This window comes from Rhinolophus hipposideros (assembly GCF_964194185.1).
Source record: "Rhinolophus hipposideros genome assembly, chromosome: 10".
Taxonomy (NCBI): Eukaryota; Metazoa; Chordata; class Mammalia; order Chiroptera; family Rhinolophidae; genus Rhinolophus; species Rhinolophus hipposideros.
The window spans coordinates 48,509,592-48,526,033 of record NC_138056.1 but is presented as its reverse complement, the minus strand read 5'-3'; the positions used below and the strand labels follow the sequence as shown (position 1 = coordinate 48,526,033).

The window sequence follows — 16,442 nt, the reverse complement described above, 5'->3', positions numbered from 1 at the left end:
CTAGCTGCTCCAATAAGGGAGTGGTAACAGGGTCCATATTTCCGTCCAATGGGAAGGATCCATTTTCAGCTTGATTGCCCATTAAAAAGGCAGGCTTCCTGCCAAGAAGCAGTGGGTGGAAGTTAGAGTGGCTCCACTTACCATTATCCACAGTGACCCATTTGAGAGAATCTGTGCTTCCGTCCTAATGACTTTAGCCTTTGTGCGTTAAGCAGTCCTGATTCCATAGGAGACACAGTAAGTTTCACTACATTTAAAGCTACAATGACTACCTGGTCATTTTAAGTGCACTGCGTAAGTAGACGAAGGTCAAAAAAAAAAAAAAGAGTTACATATTTGTAAGGATATTTAGCCTTGATCTTCAAGAGAAAGTAAGACCACTCTTCCATAACGGGAGCTGGGATGTTGGCCCTCAGGCACAGGAGCATTTGGTGTTTCTTCCATGACCAAGTTTAACTGTAAATGGGCAATTAAAGCAGCGTGGTCTGATGAGACATAATAACCAGTCTCAGAACTACCAGGGATGAGGGTCTAAGTCATGCTAGAAGGGACTCCATCTAGACTAACTAAAGTGATTGAATGTGAAGGGAAAGAGAGAGAAATCTAGAATGGGTGGTAGAGGCCATAAGGAGTATCACTTGCAGCCTTGGGACTGACTACAGTAGCACGGGCTGTAGTTAACCCCACTAATCTTTCTCTTAGAGATTTCCCCCCAAATTGTGACTAATCAGAATCCTGGAAACCCTATGTCCAAACAGTGAACTTCTTGTGATAAGATTGAGGTCTGAAGAAGGGTTAAGTGATAAGTGAATGAATCTGAAAGGTTCAAGGGCTAGACTGTAGTAGACACAATTGGGGGCTTGCCCTCTGTGCTAGCAGCTGTGTTGGCTGCGAAGAGCTCACACACGTACACACTAAGATATAGGTATAAGGCCCTGATCCTGTCGCTTCCCTTTTTGGGGGAAGGGAGTGAGAGAGTAGCTCCATAAGCAGAACAAACTGACTACTGGGTACTAAGCAGTCTAAGCTTAGATGCCAGCTGTTGACTGTTGTTCAGCATCTAGAGACCCTGAGAAACCATAAAAGATGCATCTTTTCTTTCGAGAGGTGGACACCCACCGTCTCATGAGAAATTGAATCTATGCAAGCAGACTTTCCTCTGGCAACTGCCAGGTAATACAAACAACACTCCTGGAGTAATTTTCAAATAATCATGTTTCACTCCACGTACCCTATGTCCCTCATCTCATTAAATCCTCTCAAATACTCTGTGAGATAGGCCATATTATTATGTTCCTTCTTACAGATGGAGAAACTCAGACTCAGAGAAGTTAAGTAAATTTCCTAAAGGGACACAGCTAAAACATATTAGAACTGGCTTTCAAATCTAAGGCTTTCTCACTTTAGACCCCAGGCCCTTCCCCACGATGGAATCCTGAAGAACGCAGGCCTGGGAATGAAGCCCTGGATCTGGCTAGTAGCTCTGATACTAAACATCAGCATGAGCATTAGTAGGTCATTTCACTTCTTTGGACCTTCCTTTTCTCCTCTTGGGCTGCCTGTCTCCCCTGGCTATTCTAGGGACCAGATGGAATAATGGCAGTAAAAGTTGTCCTGTTGGTTGTAAAGTTCTGGAACCCATGAGGGTTGTTAACAATGCTGTTCTCATTATCAGCAAATCCCAGAGGCAAACCCCCTTGCACCACAGGCTCTAGGAGGGGCCAAGAAGTTGATCCTGGGTGACACAGGGGTGGGGTAGGGGGAAGAGTGGGCGGGAACAGTGCCCTAAGGAACCCCATACCAAGGGAGAGGGCCCCAGCAGACCTGGGTGAAAGGAGGAGTTAAAAGGTTTAAAGGGCTCAGCACCTGCCTGGCTCTTCCCTGCCAGACCATGTTGGAAGACACAAAGGGGACATTACAGAAGACACCAAGGTGGACAGGGCTTGGCAGGTGAGTGGACTGGAGGCAAAGTGCCAAATCTCAGGAAAGACCAGAGTGGAGAGACAGGGGCAAGGATGTGGGGAGGGGGATGTGGAACTGGGGGTCAGGGGCCCTGATTGAATGCTTTAGGCCCGACGCACAGGGCTATCGCTCAGATGTAGTATGTAGTTCAATGTATAACAAGAACCCTAACCTGTAAAACAAGTGTAAGAAAGTCCAGCCCAATTCAGATATTCTCTATAATGATATAGTGAAATAGTGCTTTGAAATATCGAAGGTGAAATTCTTTCAGGAAGTATTTTTGGTGCCCTGCCTTGTGGAGACCCAGCACGCGCCTGGTCTGCCTGTTGGATAGTCCAGCACCGCCTGGCAGTGAAATGCCATGTACCCCCTCTCCACCAGGGTCTCAGCATGCCTACCTCCACCCGCAAAGCCGTGGGACAGAGGACGCAGGAGAGGGGCACCTGGACTTGATGGACCCTCTGGCTTTGGCCCTCTGCATTTCTGCCCCTCAAACCCCCTCCTGTGCCTCACCTGGAACCATTAGCCATGACTGTCGCTCCGAGAGCAGAAATGTCCAGGGCAGTCCCAACTGGGTCCCTTTGGGTGTGAAGAAAAATCCATAACTGAACTTGTTGGAATGGGGTTCTGTTTAACCGAGCGTTAATCGTTTAAAACCGTTTAAAATGGAGACAATCAGGTTCACATCTGAGGTTCTCTTTCAAGGAAGACACACAGGATGGTTGTCTCTCCATGCTCATTTTAGACAAAGCATTTGCCAGTCACCACTTCCAAATCTAGAAGCCAAGCTGCACAATCCAAATCAATCACAGAGCAAACCAGGAACCATTTTAATGGCGGTGGGGAAGCAGGGTGGGGGGAAGAATCGGGTTGGAATTGAAGATTTAAAGAAACCTTTTTTCTGGTTCTGACATTCTACGATTCTAGGGCATGAGAGGTGTTTTTTGTTAGTTCGTTTTGCATTTGCTTTAGGCAAAGAAAGAAGGTAGATGTAGTTCCAAGGAATTCAACAAGAAACTGCTTGTGGAAATCCCTGGGGTTCAAAGAGCAGTGATGCAGAAGTAAACACGAAGCTATCTGGACCTCTCATCAGAAGCTCATCCCGCAGTGGGAACTCGCCAGTGTTGCCTCAGCTCCAGTCCAGCAGCCCCGGAGCTGACCCAGCACACATTTAGTGAACAACCACCGATATGGGGTTCTTTTGTCTCTGGGAAGCTATAGCTTTTAGGTCTCTGGGTCCTTTCTTGCAACAATGGAGCTCACAACAGCTCCTTGCGGCTTCTTCAGAGTTGGTATTAGAAAAACCAAGGGCAGAGTGGGCATAAACAGAACTAAACAGAACACCCGTTGAGCTGTAGCAGCCAGGAGGAAGGAAGATGATAGACCCAGGACGCAATCTGAATGGTGGGAAGATCCACCCTCAGTTTGGACTCCATCAGGAAGAGAGATGTCCCACAGAAGGCATTTTCCCGTCCCATCACTGAAACCTGAGTGGGAGGGCACCCAGAGAACTCAGCAGAGAGAGAGCCAGGCAGAGCTGCTGCACCGGAAAATGAGAGAGAGAAGCCACTCCCTGGGTGATGAGTAGACTGCATAGGCAGCATGTGGCGGGAAAGCTTGGAAAAATCAGCCCTTCCTAGTGATGCCACTTAGTAGAAGTTTAAGCAAAAGCAAAAGAAAATACGGTAACATAGAGATCTACGAGTTCATCTAAAATCTGATGTCCAAAAGATAGTCTGACATGGAGGAGACAATGAGCAGAAGCTCTTTCAGTGCATTTGTCACAGTTGTAACTAGATAATTTACTGTGCGATCGGCTTTTAAACATACCACTCTTTTACGAGAGTTTAAGCCCTGTGACGGTGAGGGCCTTGAGTGCTCTGTTTACCATCTCGCAGCCTCGTGCATTGTAGGTGCTTACTACATAGTTGATGGAAGAAAGAAGGAGTGAACTGCGGGTTAAGATGGAAGAATCAATATTGGATGGTACCACCAGTCTTCTAGACTTGGTCATAAATGATTTGCATTGCAATAAGTGTGCAGTGAGCTATACAGAATTCTCATTCCAAATTCCTCGTTTTGCTGATTTCCAGATGCCCTGGTTGCCTGTCACCCAGGCACGCAACTATGTCCCACCATGGACGCCACAGCCTGTAATGGATCAAAAGACTCTTCACCCATCTTCTACCTGGTGGACATCCCTTCTCTACAGGAATTCCTCTTCTTCCCTGTCTTCCTCATCTTCCTGTTCTTCTACCTGCTCTTCCTGGTGGGTAACACCCTCATCTTGGTGGCTGTGGTGGCAGAGCCCAGCCTCCACACGCCCATGTACTTCTTCCTGATCAATCTCTCTGCCTTGGACATCCTTTGCACCATGTCCACTGTCCCCAAGATGCTGTCCCTATTCCTGCTTGGGGACCACTTCCTCAGCTTCCCTGCCTGCTTCCTGCAGATATACGCTTTCCACAGCTTCTCCTGCTCTGAAGCCTTCATCCTGGTCGTCATGGCCTATGACCGCTATGTGGCTATCTGCCGCTCACTGCACTACCCTGTCCTCATGACCCCACAGACCAACGCTGCACTGGCAGCCGGTGCCTGGCTGACTGCCCTCCTCCTGCCCATCCCGGCGGTGGTGCAGACCTCCCACATGGCTTTTGGTAGCACTGCTCACATCTCTAACTGCTTCTGTGACCACTTGGCCGTGGTCCAGGCCTCCTGCTCTGACACCACACCCCAGACACTCATGGGCTTCTGCATCGCCATGGTAGTGTCCTTCCTGCCCCTTCTCCTGGTGCTTCTCTCCTATGCCCACATCCTGGCCTCGGTGCTTCGCATCAGCTCCCGAGAAGGCTGCTCAAAAGCCTTCTCCACCTGCAGCTCCCACCTCCTGGTGGTTGGCACCTACTACTCATCCATTGCCATCGCCTACGTGGCCTCTAGAGCTGACCTGCCCCCTGACTTCCACGTCATGGGCAACGTGGTGTTCTCCATTCTCACACCTGTCCTCACCCCTCTGATCTACACGCTGAGGAACAAGGATGTCAATGCAGCCATCACCAAAATGGCATGTCCCCAGGGCCCAGGGCATTCTGGTCCTTAGATGTATTTAATTCTGCTCCCAGAATACCAGTGTGCAGAGAATGACATCAGCAAGTTTTCTGAGGGAAAGAATGACTTATAGCTGGGCCAAAAATATACCACTGGGACTTCCATTTCCATTAATAATAGGCTAGGTTATTAAATCAACCCTTCTATGGAAAGAAATACAAATGTCCAATAAGTACTGGAAAAAAGTGCTCAACCTCTTTAGTAATAGGAGAAGTACAAATTGCAACAAACAGATACCACTAGAAACCAATTAGACTGACTAAAATGTCAGATAAAATATAAAAAGTATCTTCTTAAAAGTGGCAAATAGGTTTTTCAATATTAATAAGGGTAAATGGTAATAAAGATGAGAGCACAGAGAGGTTAGTTACTAAGACACAGATAGACATAGAGATCAATGAAACAGAATAGAGTCCAGAAAAAGACCCTTCAATATATGGACAATTTATATATATGGGCAATGACACTGCAGATCAGTGTGGAAGATGGACAGATAATAAGTGGTATTGATACTATCAGGCATCTATATATCAAGAAATGAAATTTGCCTTTTACCTCAAGAAAACCAAAATCAATCTCATTAAAGGCCTAAATATGAAAGGCATAATTATAAACTATATATGAAACTATAGTCCTGATCCTGAGATGAGGAAATATTTCTTAAAGTAGATTTTTTTAAAAGCTCTAACCCTAGAGAAAGAAAATATAAATTTGCCTGTTTTAGAGTAAAAGGGATCAAATATGTGGTGATGGAAGGAGCACTGACTCTGGGTAGTGAACACAATGTGATATATAGATGATGTATTACAGAATTGTACATCTGAACCTATGTAACTACTAACCATTGTCACCCCAATAAACTTGAATTTTATAAAAGATTGCCTGCTTTAAAATGTAGAATTTCCATTCATCAAAAAACACTAGTAAAAAGAGTGGAAAACCAAGCTACAGAACAAAAGAAGTAATATTTCAATGCAGATAACCAATAAAAGGACTCGGGATTCATAGCCAGTCTATATGAAGAAATCACTTGAAATAAATAAGTAAAGACAGTCAAGCCATTAGAAAACTGAGCAAAATAGTTCACAAAAGAGAATAGATGAATGTCTACTAAATAGAGGAAAAAGTGCTCAACCTCTTTAGTAACAGAAGCGCAAATTACGATAACAATAGATACCACTAGAAGCCAATCCCACTGGCTAGAATCTCAAATCTGACATTCTAGTTTGGGGTTGGCAAGGATGTGGGTCGTCCGAACTCTTATACATTGACAGGGGGATGTTCGCGGTGCAAATATTTTGGAAAACACTTATCACTATTTTATAACTGTTGAAGATACACATAGTCTATGATCTAGAAAAGCAGCATTTCTCTAATTTGTGACATGTTTGTAAAAGGTTAACAGTACACGCCCATGAAACGTGAAGGAATTACAAGTACATGCAACAACATGGGGGAATCTCACATCGTGCTGAGCACAAATACCAAGATTTAAATGAATATATGCAGCAGGATTCAAGGGATAGAAAGGTTCAAGACAGGCAATGCTACACTATGTTTTTTATCAACGCCCACAGCTGTCATAAACTATGAAGAAAACAGAAGGCATATGTATTATACAAGCCAGAATCATGGTGATTTCTGTAGGAGAGGGAGAGGGTTGTAATCAGGGAGGGGCACCAAGGGCTTTATGAAGTGTTGTCATGTTTCATTCTCCCCTGAATGATGTGACATGGGGTTTGCTTTACAAATAAACGGTGTATTTAGGCTTTATACGGTTTCGCTTCATGTGAATATAATATTCCATAATAAACTCTTACAAGGCGTCATTCCACTGGGCACAGTCTGCAACAGTAGTTCTCAGAGCTCGGTCCAAGTCTTCCCATGGGCACAGTGGATTGTGGTGGTTTTCACATGCGCAGTAAGCATTAAGCTGCTAAATAGAATTTTCCCCATTTGGTCCTTCATTTGAGAAGCCTTTACTGAGTGTTTGGGAGGGGCTAGACCACGCAGTGGAAGCTAGAGACACGGAGATAAATCAGGGTAGTCACTGCCTTCAATTTGTTCGTAGTCGTGAGGGAGACAGACATGGGCAGAAATAGACAGTGTTTTGACTGCTGTTTCTGAGAGAAGCACAGGGCCAGGTGGGAGCACAGAGGGTGATATTTAATTCAAGGTAAACATGGCTGCCATAAATATTTTGACCCATGGCTCCCGGTACTGTTTGTTTGGGTCTGGACTGATTGAACAGAAACCCTGAGCTGCTTCCATTGCAGGAGAGATTTCATTCTAGTGCTGACAGGATGTGGTGCGGTATCCTATTGCTACCTGTCAGGAGAGACCGCTTTTTAGCATCCAAAACTGGAGTTTACACGCAATGAAACCAAAGGACTTTAACACTCAGTCCCCTTCAAGTTTCACATGGGTCAAAAAGGGGTCAGGGATAGCCGCTCCCACCACCACCACCACCGCCCAAAACAGGCAGACAGGAAAACCATTCTCGGAAAAGTGAATGGAGCAGGCAGTGACCTTCTGGTGGCCCATATTAAAGGGAAGAAAATCTTCCTTAGAAAATTGTGATACAGATGCAGAGCTTAAATGCAACTTTAAGCCAAGGAGTTAGCAGAGAGTGAATACTTCTGCAGATAGTAATGAGAATCTTCATACAGTCACAATTAGGATCATTTTAAGTCAAAATTATGAAACAAGGCATTTTTAGTGAATTCTAGCCTCTATTCCTGTTGCCTCCACCTGTCGTAGCTCCTTGAAAGAAACCTTCAAAACCACCTTCGACTCCATCATGTTTATTAGATCAGGAGGGGGTACCATTTTTTGTTACCAAGAAGTTTTGTCCTCTGTCACCAACGGCCTCGCCGTCTTGCATCCCGCCGTTTGCAAGTCCACGGTCAGTAGAACTCTATGATGGAGTCTTCTCTGTGGGCTGGACCGAATGGCGCACACGCGGTGTCCTCCGGTCCTGGGCGCAGCAGTGGGCACCCGGGTAGCACAGTCAGCTCAGCCATTGCCGCGGGTCAGTGTTCTCAAAGCCTCGAGGCCCGAAGCTGCGTCACTCCCTGCACATGCCCACCCTATTCCAGTCAAAAATGTGCTTACTGCTCGGCCCACAACTTCTGCTTCTAAGGATCTGTCTACCTCAGAGAAATATCTGGGCACATACACCCCAAAAAGCATGTTTAAACGTGTTAGTTACAATATTATTCATAATAGCAATAATTGGATGCAACTTAAATGTCCATCAACAGGGAAATTATTAGACAAGCTCTGTCATATCCATACGATGAAATACCAGATACCAGATTAAAAGAATGAAGTGGATCAGACATAGAAAGAGTTCGAGACTTATTAAGTTAGAATATAAGTGATGCAATGAGTACAAAATGATTCAATTTATGTTAAAAGAACACACACACACTCACACGCGTGTGCACACGTGCATGTTTAGCGAAGGTCTGGAAAGAACACGCCAAATAAGTAACAGTGATTACCTCTGGGGGTGGAGAGTGAAATATGGGAAAGGTCTGGAGTGAAGAAAATTTTTACTCTTTACTCACTAAAGCTCTGTATTGATTTAAGTACTTTATAATAAGATCTATTCATTACTTGTGAAGTGTTTTAATTTGTTTAAAATCTTACACAAAGTCAGAAATAGAGAGCCCTGGAGGTGAAGGAGAACATTGGAGTGAGGCAGGGATGATCTCTGATGCGTCTTTGGCCCTGCCTGGGGTTGGGGCAAAGAAACTCCAGCTCACAGTCGTTCCACAGAACCTTTGCAAGTTTCTCACTGAAACTGAGTATTGATAAGCAGTAGCTTATCCCAATCATGTCTAGGGTTTTACCGTCTGGATTTATTAAAATAATAGCTGTCACTCATTGAATGTTTACTCTGTGGGAGACACTGGGCCAAGCACCTAACCATCCCAGTAGCCCATGAGCTAAGGAGTATGGGTATCCCGTTTTTACAGATAAGAAAAGGAGACTTTGTGAGGTCCTGGGATTTGCCCAAGGTCACATAACTGAAAGAACTCAGGTCTCAGCCATTATACAATGTACTGCTGAACCGCTGAACTGGGATTGGAGCATTGGGTCTAAATCCCAGCTCTGCCACCCCCACTCATGTGACCTTGGAAAAGTCACTTCACTTCATTAAAGCTTGCTTTCCTCAAATGTCAAATAGTTAGAACAATCCTGACTCTGCTTGTCTTCCCTGGTTGTCGTGAGACCAGATGGGAAAACAGGAATCCAACTGCCCCATTGGTGATAAAGTTCTGGGACCTGTGAGGGTTGTTAATGATGCTGCTTTCATTATCTGCAAAGCCCAGGGCCAAATCCCCAGCTCCACTCCAGGAAGCTGTTCCCGCTTGGGAGTGTGAGGCCCCTTGGGGGCACCAACTTGAGAGAGAGGGCCCTAGCAGGCCCAGGCACCAGGGTTTAATGGGCCGTCTCAGTCCCTACCTGGCTCTTCCCCCAGAGCCAACCAAGTGTGTTGACTCCAGAGACGACACCAAGGTGGATGGGCTTGGCAGGTGAGCTGGGCAGGGAGGGAGTGCCTGGAAGCAGGCAAAGGCTGGGGTGTGCAGGCAGCTCAGGGAGGCCAGGGCATGGACAGTCGCAGCGAGGAGCCTGGGGTCACACACCGATGTGCGAGTGTCAGGGTCCCAGTGTGCACACACAGTCTGCAAGACCCCGGGTCAGACACCCTTGCAGGACAGGAAGGGATATGCAGTCACAAGCAGGAGGCTGATGATCTGATAAGAGAGTTTCTCACCGGGAGGCGAGGCCTACAACAGGACAGAAAAGGGGAACTTTGAATGAGGTCTCTGTCAATGTTACGAGTCACAGATGAGGGAATTGCAATTCAGAAAGGGAAAGTGGAGCGCGATGGATGGAACCAGGATGGAAACCCAGGTCTTTCCAACTCCAAAGCTAATGAACCCAAACTCTGTAATTCACACATGTCTTGCTCCTTTTCTATGCAAACAAACAGCATAGTGGAAATATCATGAGAGAATGGCCTGGATTTAGGAGTTGTAGTGAAGTGTAATGACTCGGTGACTGTAAGGAATCAAGCATGTAATAGGGGCTTGATAAAGGGAGAGCCCTTGCTCTCTCTCCTAAAAGGGTTGGGCCAGAAGACATCCATCTCTGACCCCTCACTGGGCCAAACACAGAGGGGATACTAAAAAATGTTCATTGAGCTGATGGAGATCATGTCTTTCAAAGCCCTCATTTTATAGATGGGAAAACTGCGGTTCAGCGGCCCAAAGCCACAGTAACTGAGTGGCAGAGCTGGTCCAGGAGCTGGGACTGTTGGTTGCCAGGTGGGATTCAGCAGCCAGCTGAATCCAAAACAACCTCTGCTCTCATCCCTCACCAGCCATGGCCTTGAACAAGGGCTTGTCCTTCTCTGACCTTCATTTTCTGATTTGTCGAAGGGGCATAACCACTCCCTGGTAGGTTGGATGATGAGAGGAGATGATAACGTGAAGTGTGGCATCAGGTTGGACATTCAGGTAATTGTTCTTTCTGTCCTCTGTCCCCCACCAGCACTGCAACCGGCTGGTAGATAATCCTGACCAAGGAAACTGTCTCCTAACAATACCTTGAATATCCTTAAGCATTACACACATCCCTGTAATATGTATTCAAAATAAAGTTAGCTAATCTAAACCAGAAAGTAAACGTAAAGAAGTCCAGAGAATTTCTGATTTTTACTAGGATGCTACATCGATGATGTTTAAAAGTGTCAAATACTAAATTCTTTCAGAAGCATGTTTCAGTGCACCTATCTGGATGGCACCCGAAGCACATGCCTTGTCGGGTGCCTATGGCTACTCTGCCAAAATAAAAGTTAAGGGAAGGGAAGTGCTTTGGTGCCTTGGGGATGAGCACATCAACCTCAGCTGATTGGTCTGTCCCGTGGCCCCAAGTCGGTGGGGCAGCCTGGGCTCATTGCTGAGTTACCCTGGCCTCTAGATGAGGGTCCAGCCCTGCTGATAGTCTAGTTCTGGTTCTGTGGCCCACGTACTGTGTGACCTTGGGCAAATCACAGCCCATTTCTGAGCCCTCATTTGTGGCCCCCACCTGTATAAGAGAGGGGTTAGGCTAAAACTAATTAATTGCGATGGGGTGAGGGGCATTGACACAGTGTGAGGGATATAAATGATAAATGTCTATTACATTGTTTTGTGCACCTGAAACTAATAAAAAAAGAAGCATATATATTTTAATATTGTTTACAAAAATAAATAGATGACATATTGATCAAAATGAACTATAAGAGTTCTATTAAAATTATGCCCAATACTCAACTTATCAATAACAAGTTGTTGTTACATTTCTAAGTCCTTAGACCTGTTCAAGTTTTAATAAAGGTTATTTAAAAAGAGAAATAAATAAATAAATAAATCTAGTTAATTGCCAATGCCCCCTTCATTCCAGTTTTATAATTCAGCAACACAACAAGCCCAGTGGGGAAAGCTGCATTCTGGCTCCTGTCTTTGGAGCACTGAGCCCTTGGGAAGAGTGGGGGTGCCTTGCTAAATAGCAATGATCAGGTTCCAGGACAGGCCTGCGAGTGCTCTCAGTCTGGTGGAGCCATAGACGCATAAATAGACAGGGACAACTCAGTATGATCATAGTGATGACAAAGGAAAGCACAGGAACTGGGAGAGCCCACGAAAGAGGCCCCTGGGCCAGCCAAGAGCAATGAAGGCCCCTTGGAGTATAGAATATTTGGGCTTTGAATGGCCGGCCAAGGAATCATCTGCACTCATAGAAATGCTTATGAGCACTGGGTTGGCGCCAGGACACTGGATTCAAGACCCACCTCTGCCATGAACTTGTTGTCTGACCTTGAGAGGGCACTTTATTTCTGGACTTCTGACTTAGCGTCTGTCTCCCCAGATGTTGAATGGAACTGGGGCAGAGGAGGGAGAAGGAAGGCACACTTGGACTTGATGGATCTGAATTTCTGCCCCTCAAACCCCAACTCTGCTTAACTCAGTGACATTTAATCTAAAATTGGCTTCTCGGAGCTCTAACAACATGCAGGAAATTGCAGTTTTCATTAATTTGAGTAAAACCTGGTGATTGGCCTAGGTAGGTAGAATCTGGTTAGCTGAGGGTTAACTCCTTTCAGTTGAGGTGCAACAGTTTTGCTTTCCTGCCTGGGGGCTGTCCTCTAGAACACGTTTTGTTCCTGTTTCAGTGAAGTGGTCTGTTCCATGTAGCGTTCAGAAAAAAATTATACTAGCCTCCACTCCCTAACAGGAATGAAGTACCCACCACACTTAAGAAATTAAAGAACAAATAAAAAGTTATGGTGGTTTCTGATAATATCAACTCAGAAATAGAGAAAAAGAAGAGACAATCTTTACCCCAATCTCTCCCCACGTGAAAATTGACGCTTCCAGATTCTCCAGGGAACATGATATAGAGAAAGAGCCCCCCTCTGGGAGTCAGAGGCCTGGGCTCGGGCAGGGCTCTGTGACTGACAGGTCGTGTGATCTCGGGCAAGCCTTTGCCCTTTCTGTCTGTAAAGATAAAGGCTGGCTGGAAAGGTCCAGGTTTGGTATTTTTATGCTTAATGGCATGAGACGTGTTTTATCAGAAGAGAAACAGGACATTTCCGGAAAAACCAGGGAGGGAGTACACTTAGAATCGTGAGGGTTGAAGAGGCAATGACACAAATGTGACGATGGACTTGCTCCTGAATTGCTTCTTCAGAGGCACAGCCCCAACATATTAGAGAGGTCATTGTTCTCCCTCCCTTGAAGACTTCCGGTTCTGAGAACAGAAGCACACATCTCCCCTTCCTTACCAAAGGGAGAACAACCTCTGGGACAGGGGCTTCTGCCTTGGGCACTTGTCACAGGAAAACTGTTCTGTGGCAACAACAACTCACAAGACTCCTAAGGTTCCAGATGACTGTAGAACCTTCTTAGCTGGGACTAGGGAGGTCCACAGGCTAGTGGTTATCAGGGACATCTACTGAGCAGGAATAGCAGCTAGGGTGAAGACCAGGAGAAACCTTCCCACAGCACTTGTCAGCATCGTAATTCAATAATCCCCTGTTTAGATCTGATTTGTGCCAGTAAAATGCAAACTCTAAGAAGACAGGAACTTTGCCCGCCTTCTTCACTTCCATCACTGTATCACCTGAGTGCATCATAACGACTTCCATTTGGTAGATTATCAGTTAATGAATAACTAATAATTGACCAAAGAAGAAAGGTAGGAATTTGGGGTTCACATGATGAAAGTGAATGCCACAGCCCATCTTCAGTCCTCTAGAGTTGGTTTTAAGGCATTATGCTTATATGAACTATAGAGAAAACATCATAGAATCTCATTCCAAAATCCTTTGTTTCTATGGTTTCCAGATATTCCCAGTGTCCAGATGTCCCAGCTGCCTATCTGCCAGAAACCCAGCTCTGTCTCACTATGGAGGCCACCCCCTGTAATGGATCAGTAGATGGCTCACCGGTCTTCTATCTGGTGGGCATCCCCTCTCTACCAGAGTCCCTCTTTCTCCTTGTGTTTTTTATTTTCCTCCTCTTCTATCTTCTCATCCTTATGGGCAACACCCTGATCCTGGTGGCTGTGGTGGCAGAGCCCAGCCTCCACAAGCCCATGTACTTCTTTCTAACTAACCTCTCTGCTCTGGACATCCTCTTCACCACAACCACTGTCCCCAAGATGCTGTCCCTATTCCTGCTTGGGGACCACTTCCTCAGCTTCCCTGCCTGCTTCCTGCAGATGTACCTCTTCCAAAGCTTCACATGCTCTGAAGCCTTCATCCTGGTGGTCATGGCCTATGACCGCTATGTGGCTATCTGCCGCCCACTGCACTACCCCATCCTCATGACCCCACAGACCAATGCTGTACTGGCAGCCGGTGCCTGGCTGACTGCCCTCCTCCTGCCCATCCCACCAGCGGTGCAGACCTCCCAGATGGCATATAACAACATTAATCACATCTACCATTGCTTCTGTGATCATCTGGTTCTTGTTCAGGCCTCCTGCTCTGACCCCACGCCCCAGACACTCATGGGCTTCTGCATCGCCATGGTGGTGTCCTTCCTGCCCCTTCTCCTGGTGCTTCTCTCCTATGCCCACATCCTGGCCTCGGTGCTTCGCATCAGCTCTCGAGAAGGCCGCTCAAAAGCCTTCTCCACCTGCAGCTCCCACCTCCTGGTGGTTGGCACCTACTACTCATCCATTGCCATCGCCTACGTGGCCTATAGAGCTGACCTGCCCCCTGACTTCCACGTCATGGGTAATGTAGCGTATGCTATTCTCACACCAATCCTCAACCCCCTCATTTACACTCTGAGAAACAAGGATGTCAAAGCAGCCATTACCAAAATCACATGTCTCAAGAGCTCATGTGGGATAGGAGCCCTTGGCCTTTAGATGCAGCGAATTCTGCTCTCAGGACACCAAATAACAGTGCCCAGCATAGATTCGGAACTCAATAAATATTGTTGAATGAATAAATTAATGAATACAGAGTGGCAAAAGAAAATTGAGTGGATCATTCCAACAACGATTCTCACGTTTGGGTCCAGAGCTTTTCCCCTGGTGCAATGGAATAGGTTGATCTTTGTAGGAAATCTTAAATTGCACAAACAATTTCACTACTTACTAATTCAAGAAACCCTCTCTTTAAAAATATCTTTATGGAAAAAATCTTTTATAAGCAAAGTCAGAAAACAAACAAACAACAAGACTCATATCACAGGGAATGGGCAAATGTCATAATATATAGAGTCCTAAAAATTTAGAAAAATAAGCCTAACATTCCAATATAAAAATAGACAAACTATGTAAAGAGACAGAAAAACATAAAAACATAATGGTCTTTTTTACAACGAAAAGATATTCACTCTACTGTACAAAAAGACTAAAAAGCCATTAACGTCCTTGTTCCAATTTTGAGTTAATTTTTGGATAAGGTGTAAGGCTTAGGTTGAGATTCATTTTTAAAATGTTTTTTGCATATACACATCCAGTTGTTCCAGCACTACTTGCTCTAAAGTCTATTCTTTACGTGTTAGTTTTCCTTTACACTTTCATCAAATATCAGTTGACTATATTTGTGTCTATTTCTGGGCTCTGTATCCTGTCCCACTGTTTATATGTCTATCTTTTCTTTTCTTTTTTTAATTTTTTAAAAAGTTACTGGGGTGACAATTGTTAGTAAAATCACATAGATTTCAGGTGTACAATTCTGTATCACATCATCTATAAATCCCACTGTGTGTTCACCACCCAGAGTCAGTTCTCCACCAGAGGGTAAGGGGGGAGTGTCTATCTTTTCGATAATACCACTTGTCCTGATTGCTATAACTTTATAGTTAGTGTTGAAATTGGGTTGTGTGAATCCTCCAACTTTGTTACTCTCTTTTAGAATTGTTTTGGCTATTCTAGTTGCTGATAGAAATTTTCGAACCAACTTGCTGGGGTGTTCATTAGGATTGTGATGAATCTACAGATCAAATTTGGGACAATTGGCATTTTAACAATATTGAGTCCTCCACTCCATCAACATGGTATATCTCTCCATTTATTTAAAATTGCTTTGATTTTATTCATCAGTGTTTTGTAGTTTTCAGTCTACAGATCTTGCACATATTTTGCTAGGTTTATATTTAAGTACATTTTTCTTTTACTCTGATAACATAATGGGATTTTTATTGATTGATTTTTTTTTAACATTGAACAAATTTTGTATTCCTGGGATGAACTCCACTTGGTTGTGATGTATTATCCTTTTTAAATATTGCTGGATTTGATTTATGAATATTTTGTTTAGGATTTCTGCATCAACATTCATGAGGGCTACAGTTTGATAGTTTTTTTGTAATTTTTTTGTGTGGTTTGGTATTAGGGTAATGCTGGCTGCTCTTATAAAATGAGTTGGGAAGTTTTCCCTCCTTTTCTATATTCTGGAAAACATTGTATAGAACATTGTTATTTCTTCCTTTAATATTTGGTAGAATTTTCTTGTGAAACCATCTGTGCCTAAAATTTTCTTTTAGGGAAAAAATTTTTAAGTACAAAATCAATTTCTTTATAGATATAGCAGTTTTAACATTATCTATTTATTCTTGAATGAGTTTTGGTAATTTGTGCTTCTCAAGGAGTTGTCCATTTTCTCTAAATTATAGAATTTATGGGCATGGAATTGTTTGCAGTGTTCCCTTACTATCCTTGTAATGTCTGGGATATCCCGTCTTTCATTCTCGATATTAGTAATGTGTCTTCTATTTTATCTTTGTCAATGTGGTCATAGGCTTATCAATTTTATTGATTTTTCAAAGAATCAGCATTTAGTTTCATTGATTCTT

At 44.5% G+C, this 16,442-nt stretch overlaps 2 protein-coding genes across 2 annotated transcripts; both read left to right on the top strand.

Annotated features, from left to right (window-relative positions):
• Positions 1-4,099: 4,099 nt before the first annotated feature.
• LOC308503429 (olfactory receptor 2AT4-like) lies at positions 4,100-5,062 on the top strand (the record flags this gene model as incomplete). The annotated part of the gene is made up of 1 exon (XM_081062720.1): positions 4,100-5,062. The coding sequence occupies one exon, from the start codon at positions 4,100-4,102 to the stop codon at positions 5,060-5,062; it is 963 nt and encodes a 320-aa protein (XP_080918846.1).
• Positions 5,063-13,533: 8,471 nt separating this feature from the next.
• LOC308503945 (olfactory receptor 2AT4) lies at positions 13,534-14,505 on the top strand (the record flags this gene model as incomplete). The annotated part of the gene is made up of 1 exon (XM_081063740.1): positions 13,534-14,505. The coding sequence occupies one exon, from the start codon at positions 13,534-13,536 to the stop codon at positions 14,503-14,505; it is 972 nt and encodes a 323-aa protein (XP_080919866.1).
• Positions 14,506-16,442: the final 1,937 nt, after the last annotated feature.